The sequence below is a fragment of the Notolepis coatsorum genome (assembly GCF_963971535.1).
Source record: "Notolepis coatsorum genome assembly, chromosome: 18".
NCBI classification, from domain to species: domain Eukaryota; kingdom Metazoa; phylum Chordata; class Actinopteri; order Aulopiformes; family Paralepididae; genus Notolepis; species Notolepis coatsorum.
In genome coordinates, this window is record NC_140182.1 from 12,744,084 (window position 1) to 12,757,203 (window position 13,120).

Here is a 13,120-nt window from a genome sequence, read left to right on the forward strand (position 1 = left end):
GAACTGGACCACATACCACTTTAACATAACCTTTAATCAGAGCAGCATAACTGGACCACATACCACTTTAACATACCCTTTAATCAGAGCAGTATAACTGGACCACTTACCACTTTAACTTAGTTCAGTTCCTAACACGGCCAGCAGGGGGAGCTCTGTTCAAGCTGATTTCAGAGACGCAGTGAAATACCTACAGCCTGCTTGATTGATTGATTGATTGATTGAAAACTTTATTAGCAGATTGCAGAATGGGTACAATACAGTACAGCTCAATACACACAATTGTTAAGGGGATGCAGACCAGAGAAAGACTTTCGTCTTGTTTACATCAGGGTCCCCCATTTTCAATTCATCTGGACATATATGACATACATGACATACAGATAGTCAGTACTGCTACATCTATACATTTATGACATACCAGATTTGCAAATACAGTACTGTTTGTGATACAGAAGGAGTCAGGAAAAGGGAGTATATACATTTGACGTAGAAACTGTACATTGGAGGAGGTTGGGTGGGGGGGGGGTTGGGTACACTGGGATATTGACAACCATACTGGGTAATCTACATTGGAGGTGGTTGGGGGGGGGGGGGCACACTGTATATACAAGCAAAACTGTACATTGAGGGGGGGGGGGGGAGACACTGTACAAACAAACAAAATTGTACATTGGACTATTGACAAAACCATACTAGGTAAATGACTGTACATTGGAGGGGGTTGGGTTAGGATATTTACAGGGGCCAGTGTTGAATTGCATCCTGTGCTATTCCAACTCTGGACTAACCATCTTATTATCGCCTTCTTTCTGCTACAGAGTAGTATCCTACAAACTGTCTCCTTCCCCTGTCCTCTCTTCTCCTCTCCTCCCCTCCATTCAAATATCAATGGCTGTCTCTATAGTCTTTCAGATAGCTCAGTGGTTAATATTGTAGACAGTATGTGTGTTTGATACCTGTTCATATTGTAATATGTGGGTTTGATACATGTTCATATTGTAATATGTGTGTTTGATACCTGTTCATATTGTAATATGTGTGTTTGATACCTGTTAATATTGTAATATGTGTGTTTTATTGATTGATTGATTGATTGATTGAAAACTTTATTAACAGATTGCAGAATGGGTACAGTATAGTACAGCTCAATACATACAATTGTTAAGGGGATGCAGACCAGAGAAAGACTTTCGTCTTGTTTACATCAGGGTCCCCCATTTTCAATTCATCATAACATATATGACATACATGACATACAGATAGACAGTACTGCTACATCTATACATTTATGACATACCAGATTTGCAAATACAGTACTGTTTGTGATACGAAAAGAGTCCAGAAAAGAGAGTATATACATTTGACGTAGAAACTGTACATTGGAGGAGGTTGGGTAGGTGGGGGGGGACTGTACATTGGAGGTGGTTGGGTGGGTGGGGGGGAGGTTGGGTGGGGGACACTGTACTGTACACCTGTTCATATTGTAATATGTGTGTTTAATACCTGTTCACATTGTACAGTGTTTGATACCTGTTCATATTGTAGTATGTGTGTTTGATACCTGTTCACATTGTAGTATGTGTGTTTGATACCTGTTCATATTGTAGTATGTGTGTTTAATACCTGTTCATATTGTAATATGTGTGTTTGATACCTGTTCATATTGTAGTATGTGTTTGATACCTGTTCATATTGTAGTATGTGTTTAATACGTGTTCATATTGTAATATGTGTGTTTGATACCTGTTCATATTGTAATATGTGTGTTTAATACCTGTTCACATTGTACAGTGTTTGATACCTGTTCACATTGTAAATGTAATATGTGTGTTTGATACCTAGGCTGTTAATATTGTAATATGTGTGTTTGATACCTGTTCATATTATAGTAGCCTATGTATTACCTGCTAAATATTGTAACCAATACATAACATCTGATTACTTTCAGTTAATTAGAATGTAAAGTTAAATATAATTCCATACAACTTGAAATAATGGTGAATGGTGGTTTTAGATGATAATGACAATAATACACGTTGTTTTTCACTATTCCTTACACAGAAGTTTTAGAAGATGATATAACAATAATAATACACATTTTCCCACTATTCTTTACTCAGAGTTGGTTTGAACACTTTTGTCTTTAAGGTAAAACTCTTTGCTCCTTGCAATTTAGCCTAATTTCTAGGTCTCTCAGTCTTCTCAGTGTGTTTCTGGACCCAGATCTCCTCCACAAGACCACCAGAGGTCTCGACGCCACCTTGTGGGAATATCTGGGATTACATGCAAAATATGACCAACATATTTTGATAACTTGCCTTTGCTGACGGGGTGTTCACGGACATATTCGACTTGTCCCTCTCCTTGACTGTAGTCCCCCCTGCTTTATTTTCAATCTTAAATATCTTTGCAAGATTTGTAAGATTGTAGATTGACCTAGACTCCGTGCAACAGGGGACATCTGCGCATGCGTAGTTCGGGAGTAAGTGCGGAAAAGTGACTATAGCTCGGCCGAGAAAGTGCCGATCGATTTGGAATTGGTCTATTATTGGCGTATTATTATACAAGTCTATTGGATCATGTCTTCCCGCACCCCACCAACAGCCGTAGCTCCAACCAGTATAGTGTACATCGTGTCCCATAAGTTACTATGTTTATAGTGTCCTATGTTACTTTGTTTATATTAGATTTTTTTAATATAATATACATACATCGTGGGAAGGGGGAAACGTAATTTCATTTCTCTGTATGTCTTGCACATTATGAGACAATAAAACTGACTGATTTAAATTAATGTCAAGGTTCTCTTCCCCCATGATTTGAGAAAGTGTTGAGGTGGTCTATTATGGATTTATCTTATTGAGAGGGGAGAACATGCAAACTCCAATCGAACCCAGGATCTTCTAACTGTGAGGCGACAGTTTATTAACTAATACACCACCGTGACGCCTAAAATCATTGGCTGGTACGGGTATCGAACCCGCGACCTTCGAGTTATTGGCACGATGCTCTAACCAACTGAGCTAACCTGCCAGTTTCAGATTATTGATATCTAGGACCTCAGGGAATATATTCCCAGTGTCAGACAGTGTATGTTACTATGCTGGAGTAAATAATGAACCAAAGGAGAATATAATTTATTATTTTTTCTTTCATCTTTGATGGTGAATAACACCATGCTAATATTGACGAGACATGAGATCAAGTGTACAAATACATCTAAGCTAATTAATAAAGGGGAGATTATTTAGTTTTTTTTGTAGATACAGTACTGAATTTCACCATATATATAATAATATCAGGCCTATAAATGACCTTATTATGGGGCCACGTCATACATCTATGGATCGGGTAAAATCTCCTATTTCCAATGTCAGAGTCCAATCTGGATTTAGTACCACCAGGCGCCCCTGACAGGGCAGCAAAGACTGTTAATGAAATGTACTGTAAGTACAGTAACTGTTGTATAATGAAAAATGCTAAGAAGAGTCCTCATATCCCTCCTAGTTACAGTCCTCCACACATATGCATTTCATCAGAGGTCAGGGTCACCTGCAGACAGTGCAGCGCCCCTGGAGCAGTTCAGTGCCTTGCTCAATTTCAATGGTTGGGAGCATTCAGTCTTGATCCATTGACCTCTAAAGGTTTGATTGATTGATTGAAAACTGTATTAACAGATTGCAGAATGGGTACAATACAGTACGGCTCAATACATACAATTGTTAAGGGGATGCAGACCAGAGAAAGACTTTCGTCTTGTTTACATCAGGGTCCCCCATTTTCAATTCATCATAACATATATGACATACATGACATACAGATAGACAGTACTGCTACATCTATACATTTATGACATACCAGATTTGCAAATACAGTACCTTTTGTGATACGAAAAGAGTCCAGAAAAGAGAGTATATACATTTGACGTAGAAACTGTACATTGGAGGAGGTTGGGTAGGTGGGGGGGGGGGGGGGGGGGGGCTGTACATTGGAGGTGGTTGGGTGGGTGGGGGGAGGTTGGGTGGGGGACACTGTACTGTACACCTGTTCATATTGTAATATGTGTGTTTAATACCTGTTCACATTGTACAGTGTTTGATACCTGTTCACATTGTAGTATGTGTGTTTGATACCTGTTCATATTGTAGTATGTGTGTTTAATACCTGTTCATATTGTAATATGTGTGTTTGATACCTGTTCATATTGTAGTATGTGTGTTTAATACCTGTTCATATTGTAGTATGTGTGTTTGATACCTGTTCATATTGTAGTATGTGTGTTTAATACCTGTTCATATTGTAGTATGTGTGTTTGATACCTGTTCATATTGTAGTATGTGTGTTTAATACCTGTTCTTATTGTAATATGTGTGTTTGATACCTGTTCATATTGTAGTATGTGTGTTTAATACCTGTTCATATTGTAATATGTGTGTTTGATACCTGTTCACATTGTAGTATGTGTGTTTAATACCTGTTCATATTGTAATATGTGTGTTTGATACCTGTTCATATTGTAGTATGTGTGTTTGATACCTGTTCATATTGTAGTATGTGTTTAATACCTGTTCATATTGTAATATGTGTGTTTGATACCTGTTCATATTGTAATATGTGTGTTTAATACCTGTTCACATTGTACAGTGTTTGATACCTGTTCACATTGTAAATGTAATATGTGTGTTTGATACCTAGGCTGTTAATATTGTAATATGTGTGTTTGATACCTGTTCATATTATAGTAGCCTATGTATTACCTGCTAAATATTGTAACCAATACATAACATCTGATTACTTTCAGTTAGTTAGAATGTAAAGTTAAATATAATTCCATACAACTTGAAATAATGGTGAATGGTGGTTTTAGAAGATGATATAACAATAATAATACACATTTTCCCACTATTCTTTACTCAGAGTTGGTTTGAACACTTTTGTCTTTAAGGTAAAACTCTTTGCTCCTTGCAATTTAGCCTAATTTCTAGGTCTCTCAGTCTTCTCAGTGTGTTTCTGGACCCAGATCTCCTCCACAAGACCACCAGAGGTCTCGACGCCACCTTGTGGGAATACCTGGGATTACATGCAAAATATGACTAACATATTTTGATAACTTGCCTTTGATGGCGGGGTGTTCACGGACATATTCAACTTGTCCCTCTCCTTGAGTGTAGTCCACCCCTGCTTTAAATCAGCCCGAGCTGCTTTATTTTCAATCTTAAATATCTAAAGATTGTAGATTGACCTAGACTCCGTGCAACAGGGACACTCCGCGGGCAATATGCGCATGCGTAGTTCGGGAGTAAGTGCGGAAAAGTGAGAAAGTGCCGATCGATTTGGAATTGTTTTGATTGATTGAAAACTTTATTAAGAGATTGCAGAATGGGTACAATAAAGTACAGCTCAATACACACAATTGTTAAGGGGATGCAGACCAGAGAACGACTTTCGTCTTGTTTACATCAGGGTCCCCCATTTTCAATTCATCAGGAATTATTGGTCTATTATTACAAGTATATTGGATCATGTCTCCCCGCACCCCACCAACAGCCGTAGCTCCAACCACTTAATAGTATAGTGTACATCGTGTCCCATAAGTTACTTATGTTTATAGTGTCCTATATGTTACTTTTTTTTATATATATATATACACCGTGGGAAGGGGGAAACGTAATTTAATTTCTCTGTATGTCTTGCACATTATTCATTTTCTGGCCCGCTCTCTCCCATGAATTCAGAATCATCAGAAAGTGTTGCGGTGGTCTATTATGGATTTATCTTATTGAGAGGGGAGAACATGCAAACTCCAATCGAACCCAGGACCTTCTAACTGCGAGGCGACAGTTTATTAACTAATACACCACGTGACGCCTAAAATTGTTGGCTGGTACGGGTATCGAACCCGCGACCTTCGCGTTATTAGCACGACGCTCTAACCAACTGAGCTAACCGGCCACTTGCAGGTAATTGATATCTAGGACCTCAGGGAATGTATTCCCAGTGTCAGACAGTGTATGTTACTATGCTGGAGTAAATAATGAACCAAAGGAGAATATAAATTATTATTTTTTCTTTCATCTTTGATGTTGAATAACACCATGCTAATATTGACGAGACAATCTAAGCTAATTAATAAAGGGGAGATTTAGTTTTTTTTTGTAGATACAGTACTGCATTTTGCCATATATATAATATCAGGCCTATAAATGACCTTATTATGGGGCCAAGTCATACATCTATGGATCGGGTAAAATCTCCTATGTCCAATGTCAGAGTTCAATCTGGATTTAGTACCACCAGGCGCCCCTGACAGGGCAGCAAAGGCTGTGAATGAAATGTACTGTAAGTACAGTAACTTTTTTATAATGAAAAATGCTAAGAAGAGTCCTCATATCCCTCCTAGTTACAGTCCTCCACACATATGCATTTCATCAGAGGTCAGGGTCACCTGCAGACAGTGCAGCGCCCCTGGAGCAGTTCAGTCTTGATCAATTGACCTCTAAAGGTTTGATTGATTGAAAACTGTATTAACAGATTGCAGAATGGGTACAATACAGTACGACTCAATACAAACTGCCAAAAGGATGCAGACGAGAAAAAGACTTTCATCTCGTTTACATCAGGGTCCTCCATTTTCAATTCATCAAGACATTTATGACATACAGGGTCATGTTGAAGTGGTATGTGGTCCAGTTATACTGGCTCTGATTATGTCCTCTAGAAGTTGGCTGGCTTAAATCTTTTAAGTACATCATCTTCATCTACATTTGCCATGTCTTGTATGCTAAATATTTTTCTTCAAAGTAACAAGTAACTAATGGGTTCAGATAATTGTAGTGTAAGAGTAAAAAAGTACAACATTTGCTCTGAAATGTAGTGGAGTAAAACTATGTAGTACCCTAAAGTAAGTACCCTAAAATACTCATGTGAAGTACAAGTACCTGGGAATGTTACTTAAGTACAGCATTAAAGATACTTCCACCAAGCTATACCAGGTATAATGCAGAGAATCTTTGCTGCAACATTCGAAGACATGGCCCGTTTAGCACAAAAACAGCTGTTGTTGAGTAACTGTATGAACAGAGTAACTCTACATCAGAGTCCCCCCCCCCCCCCCCCCCCCCCCTCGCCCCACCTGCAGGCTCAGACTCTGACCTGCAGAATGCAAACCTCTCTAGGGTGCAGGAGAAAAAGTCACAAAGCAATATACAGTGTGAGGAAAGGTTTATTCTTCTACGGTACAGGTCCCATCTCCATACTGTAGACGGGTAAGAATAGGTACACGCAGTGCAGACCCACATTTAACATGGAAACCAAAGTGCGTCTGTTGTTTTCACAGTTTCCCAGCTCTAGCAGACAGTCTCACTATTTCATCTACTGTGACCAACAACCCCCCCCCCCCCCCCCCCCCCCCGACCCCGAGGCCTTTCAGAAATCAAGCATTATTATCTTCCTGGTCTGCCAGTGGGCGTTCAGTCACCTCAGAAGTCATTAACATTCACAGCGGTTCTGAGCTCAGGAGCTCCTGGGTGCAGCGCTCCTGGTGTCCTCCGGGTGGTGTCCTGGACGTCGTGGACACTAAAAAGGCACATCCTCTGCACGTCCTGCCCGCGGTGACGAAGAACAGGAGGAGAGGATGAAGTGCACGGGGAGCGACGGGGGTTAGTCCTCGATTGAGCGGATGTACCTCTCGTAGGATGCCTCGTCCATCAGCACATCCAGCTCGGAGGGGTCGGCGATGGTCATCTTCACCAGCCAGCCTATCGGTCAGACGAGAGAGGAAAGAAAGTTGTCAGGTTTCATCACGGATGAAGAACCTTCAGCATGTTCGGTTAATATATAGAAGGCGTGTGTCTCCAGGTTTTGAGTGGGGGGACAAACCGTCTTTGTAGCAGGACTTGTTGATCAGGCCGGGGTTGTCTGCCAGCAGCAGGTTGACCTCTCGGACCTCTCCGGTCAGAGGAGAGTACAGCTCACTGGCTGCCTTCACACTCTCCAGAGCCCCGAGCTCATCTGAGGAGGAGTCAGGAGGAATGTTACTATGAAGGAAGTCCTTGTTGGGGGGGGGGGGGACTTGATTTGCAGTGACAGAGAGGTTTTCACAACATAGAAGTAAAGTAACTTCCTGATACAAACTAGAACAAGAAGGAGGGCTGCAGCATCTTTGTGGTGTGAATCCTGTGTCTTTTTGAAGGTGCTCTTGGATGAGGGAAGTCAGTTGAATAAAAATAAGGAAGTTCCAGGCACTCTTCTTGTATATAAAAAAGGCTTTAATAAATAGCTTACCGGTAGTTCATATTAGAACCATTAAAAAACACCAACATGTTTCGGCCTCTCTATCGGCCTTCTACAATGCATGATACAATGCATTTATATTTAAGACCTTTTTCAAGGCCTACAATTCTTCCCCCCGCGGGAACCCTGTAGTCCTGTATTTTACAACAGATAATATCTCATAATGAACAGTAGATATAATGTATTTTACAATAGATATCTCATAATGAACTGTAGATATTGTATTTTACAACAGATAATATCTCATAATGAACTATAGTCCTGTATTTTACAACAGATAATATCTCATAATGAAGTGTAGATACTGTATTTTACAACAGATAATTATCATAATGAACAGTAGACATTCTGTATTTTACAACAGATATCTCATAATGAACTGTAGATATCCTGTATTTTACAACAAATATCTCATAATGAACTGTAGTCCTGTATTTTACAACAGATAATATCTCATAATGAACTGTAGTCCTGTATTTTACAACAGATAATATCTCATAATGAACTGTAGTCCTGTATTTTACAACAGATAATATCTCATAATGAACTGTAGTCCTGTATTTTACAACAGATAATATCTCATTGTGAACTGTAGATACAGTATTTTACAACAGATAATATCTCATAATGAAGTGTAGATATCCTGTATTTTACAACAGATAATATCTCATTGTGAACTGTAGTCCTGTATTTTACAACAGAATAATGAACTGTAGTCCTATATGTTGTAGCCAATTTGATGATTTTACCGTGGTTGCTTTATTGTATGAAGGTGCTGTGTTATTGTGAAGGTGTCTTGAGATTATTGACTAATTAGCTGGGCAGTGGGCATAGGAGGCGGGGCTCAGATGATCTCGGGCACAGCCTATTTGTATGTGTGTCACAGGTGCGCAGCGGGAGGGAATTGGGGAACAGTCACAGGGAAGCCACACAGTTTTTCAACCGTGCGTGTTTTGTTTGTTGTCAGTTGTTTTGAGTTATATTTCAGGTTTATTTTGCAACACTAGTCATTTGTTTTAGGTTACAGTTTAAACACCGAGTTTATGTTATGCTTTGCTTTTTCCACTCTGCAAGAAAAAATAAAACTTTTAAATGCACTCAACGAGAAGACATCATTTACTATCAACAAGCACCACGCATTGGAAAGAGCTTCGTACCATATTCCCTCACTGGCATCTTTTTGTTGTTCGGTTGCCCTTATACTGTATTTTACAACAGATAATATCTCATAGTGAACTGTAGATACTGTATTTTACAACAGATAATATCTCATAATGAAGTGTAGATACTGTATTTTACAACAGATAATATCTCATAGTGAACTGTAGATACTGTATTTTACAACAGATATCTCCTTACGAACTGTATACATCCTGTATTTATTCAGCTCTAGTGACTGTTGTGCTTTATTTTGATATTTAGTTTTACTACGTTTACTTCCATGTAGCCATATATTGTATCATATATTACTTAATATAGATTTGTCTGGTTTTTGTTAGACAAGCTTTGTACCCAAATGGTCATCCTGTTTCCTTCTGCATTGTGAGAGGACTTTCTGGCCAACTGAATAAAATGATCCTCACCTGCCACTCTTACCTTGCTTAGACAGCTGTGTGCCTACCTCTGGCAGTCCACAGTAAACTACATCTCCCAGAGCCTCCTGCAAAGCAGACATCAATGCAGTTATCACATAGCAACCGTTGTCTCTTCCATTGCCATGTACAAAACAATGGTTGCTGTTACAGGCAGCCATGTTGGAGGACAGACTACTACACAAACATACAAACTTACATAAGGCCTCCATTAGCTGGAGTCAGGAACACTGTGTTATGCATGTACTGTATTACTCTTGGGTGTGGCGTAGACAGGCAAGGAAGGGAATCAATCATTTATAATTTGGTGCGTTGCTACAGCAACCAACATGGTGTGCACAACACAAGCCAAGAAAGAGGCGCTGGAAAATAAATAATTAGAATGAGTGTCTGTAAGCTGGGGTTTTACTATCTTTATTATTATTAGTTTACATTCAAATGTACTGTCATTACAGCACAGTGTGGTGTCTGAGGAAGGCACATCCTTCAGGTATAAAGACACTATGGTAGTAAAACGTACTACTGGTAGTATTAATATGTACAGTGATACAGGTATAAAGACAGTAAGACACTATGGTAGTAAGTCATACTGGCCAGCAGGCAGCAGCATAACTAGTAATAGTAGGTAAGGGATATATATAGATATAGTATCTTGGGGTTTAAATTTGATTAGATTAGTAACTATCTACCATCTATGTAACAAGGGTTATAAGCCACTAAGCCTCTTCAACTCATTCAGAACGCAGCGGCCCGCCTGATCTCAAACCTACCGAAGTCGGCCCATGTCACCCCACTTCTTAGGGACCTGCACTGGCTCCCCATTGCTGCACGAATCCGCTTCAAGGCCCTCGACCTAGCATACCGTGCGGCAAAGGGAACCGCTCCCGCCTACCTCCGGTCAATGGTCTCTAACTACACACCCTCAAGACCCCTACGCTCTGCATCTTCTGGCCGCCTCAGACCTACTCCTATCCAAGCTCCGGGAGGGTCATCAAAGAGAAGTCGCCTATTCTCAGTCCTTGCCCCACAATGGTGGAATGAACTACCCACCCCAGTTAGGACAGCCGAATCACGTCCAATCTTTCGCCGTCGACTAAAGACGCACTTCTTCAACCATTATCTGAATTAAAAAAAAAAATATATATATATATATATATATATAAAAAAAAAAAATCTAACCCTAACTAACCGTACTGTCATGCACTTGTCCTAATAAACTAACCTACACTGTAGCACTCAACACTTTGATGAACATTGTTGCTCAGCTGATAGCGTTGTGCCCTTCCTGATGACTTGTCGTACAGAACTTGTAAGTCGCTTTGGATAAAAGCGTCAGCTAAATGACTAAATGTAAATGTAAATATGCAGACAGGTGGATATATATATAGAACTTGTAAGTCGCTTTGGATAAAAGCGTCAGCTAAATGACTAAATGTAAATATATATATATATATATATATATGGTAAGAATGAATAAATAAATAAATAAATAAATAAATATATATTATACGGTATATACAGCAGTATTGTACATGCCATCATACAGTTATATGGGTTATAATGCAGGTGTATAAGTAGGTATATAGGAGGATTATATGCACAGCCTCAGGTATGGATATGTATATATGTGATAAATATAAATATATAATGTATATATGCGGTGTGTACAGCACTGTTGTACATGCTATCATACGGAGTATATGGGTAGACTAGTCGAGGTAGGTCATTAAGAATATATGATTACTATGATTGTAGTGATAGTGAAGGGAAGTTGAAGACGGTGAGAGCAACAAAAAGAAGTCTGGCATCCAACCAGAGTGCAAATGTAACAGTAAAGTGAAGTAGTAATATAAAATGTACAGGTGATTAAACTGGGTATAAAATATATAAATGAGTACTACTGAGTAAATAGTGCTAATCATATGTATGTAGAGTTGTAGTATTAATATGCAGGTAATGAAGACACTATGGTGGTAGTAAGTCATACTGGCCAGCAGCGTAACTAGTAAGAGTAGGTAAGGGATATGTAAAAAGGATTATATAATTATAATAAATAGTATTATTATTATTTATTTACTTGTGCAAAGTTGCTGATGCCGACTGTTCCCTCGCCGTCCTCTTCTACTCGGATCCATTCGTGCTTGTCTGTGAATCTGAGTGCTGCAGAACAGCAGGACAACAGCTTTAGAGACACAGGACACTAGTAACACAATGAATGAATGAATGAATGAATGAATGAAAACTTTATTTAACAGATTGCAGAATGGGTACAATAAGGGGATGCAGACCAGAGAAAGACGTTTGTCTTGTTTACATCAGGGTCCCCCATTTTCAATTCAGTGACATTTAAATTATGACATGTACACAACATACATGACATCATGACATTTATGGCATAGGGACATACATGACATACAGGTATATAGTAATGTTACATTTGTGACATATACGATATGCAAATATACAGTACTGTTACCCATAGATCCTAACAGAGAATATATGCATATGATGGGGAGGAGACTGTACACTAGGAGGGGAGGGGGTGGGTGGCGATGGGGTGTTGCAGCCTGCAGGACGTCCTTGTTGTTAGCTAGCTAGTTAGCCGGCTCCACGCTAACTTATAATAATATCATGCTACTGTAAATGCATCAACATCAACGCAACGAGGTTGAGGGTTAGATACCTGCTGCCAGCCGGGTGGTCGTGGCGAGGCTCCGCCGGAGACACGCAGCAGGAGACACTAGTCGCAGAGGAGCGGCGCGGAAGAGAGGCAAACAGCGCAGCATACCGCACGCAGCCATTTCTGTCGCGTAGTGTTGGCAACGACTACAACAAGAGTCGCATGAAGAGTGTGTCACAGCATAGTCCCCGCCCCCGGTTTAGGATCAGTTCATGTTGTAATATTATGTAACTACTGCTAGGTCTTGTTGACAGATATTAGAGATACACTTTATTCAATGGTCTCTAGTCTCAACATGCATGGACAGTGTCTACATTCGAGTGGAATGGCCAACAACACAAGTTCAAGTTGTTTTATTTGTCACATATAATGTACATTGCAGTGAAATGCTTGGTTCTGTATGAGCCCCCTGAGATTGTGCTTCATACGTAAAAAGACACTGTATGCTTTTCTGATAGTTTGCCAACATGTTTTGTGTCAGTGTTCCCACATTACAGCTGGTATGGATATGATGAATTGAAAATGGGGGACCCTGATGTAAACAAGACGAAAG

General features: G+C 39.6%; 1 protein-coding gene across 1 annotated transcript; it reads right to left on the reverse strand.

Moving 5' to 3' along the window:
• Positions 1-7,424: 7,424 nt before the first annotated feature.
• LOC311245065 (glycine cleavage system H protein, mitochondrial-like) lies at positions 7,425-12,691 on the reverse strand. The gene is made up of 5 exons (XM_084334831.1): positions 12,571-12,691; positions 11,965-12,047; positions 9,892-9,955; positions 7,882-8,013; positions 7,425-7,760 (listed from the first exon to the last, which is right to left on the reverse strand). Exons 1-5 carry the CDS (start codon positions 12,686-12,688, stop codon positions 7,663-7,665), a joined length of 495 nt encoding a protein of 164 aa, XP_084190957.1. The 5' UTR covers positions 12,689-12,691; the 3' UTR covers positions 7,425-7,662.
• Positions 12,692-13,120: the final 429 nt, after the last annotated feature.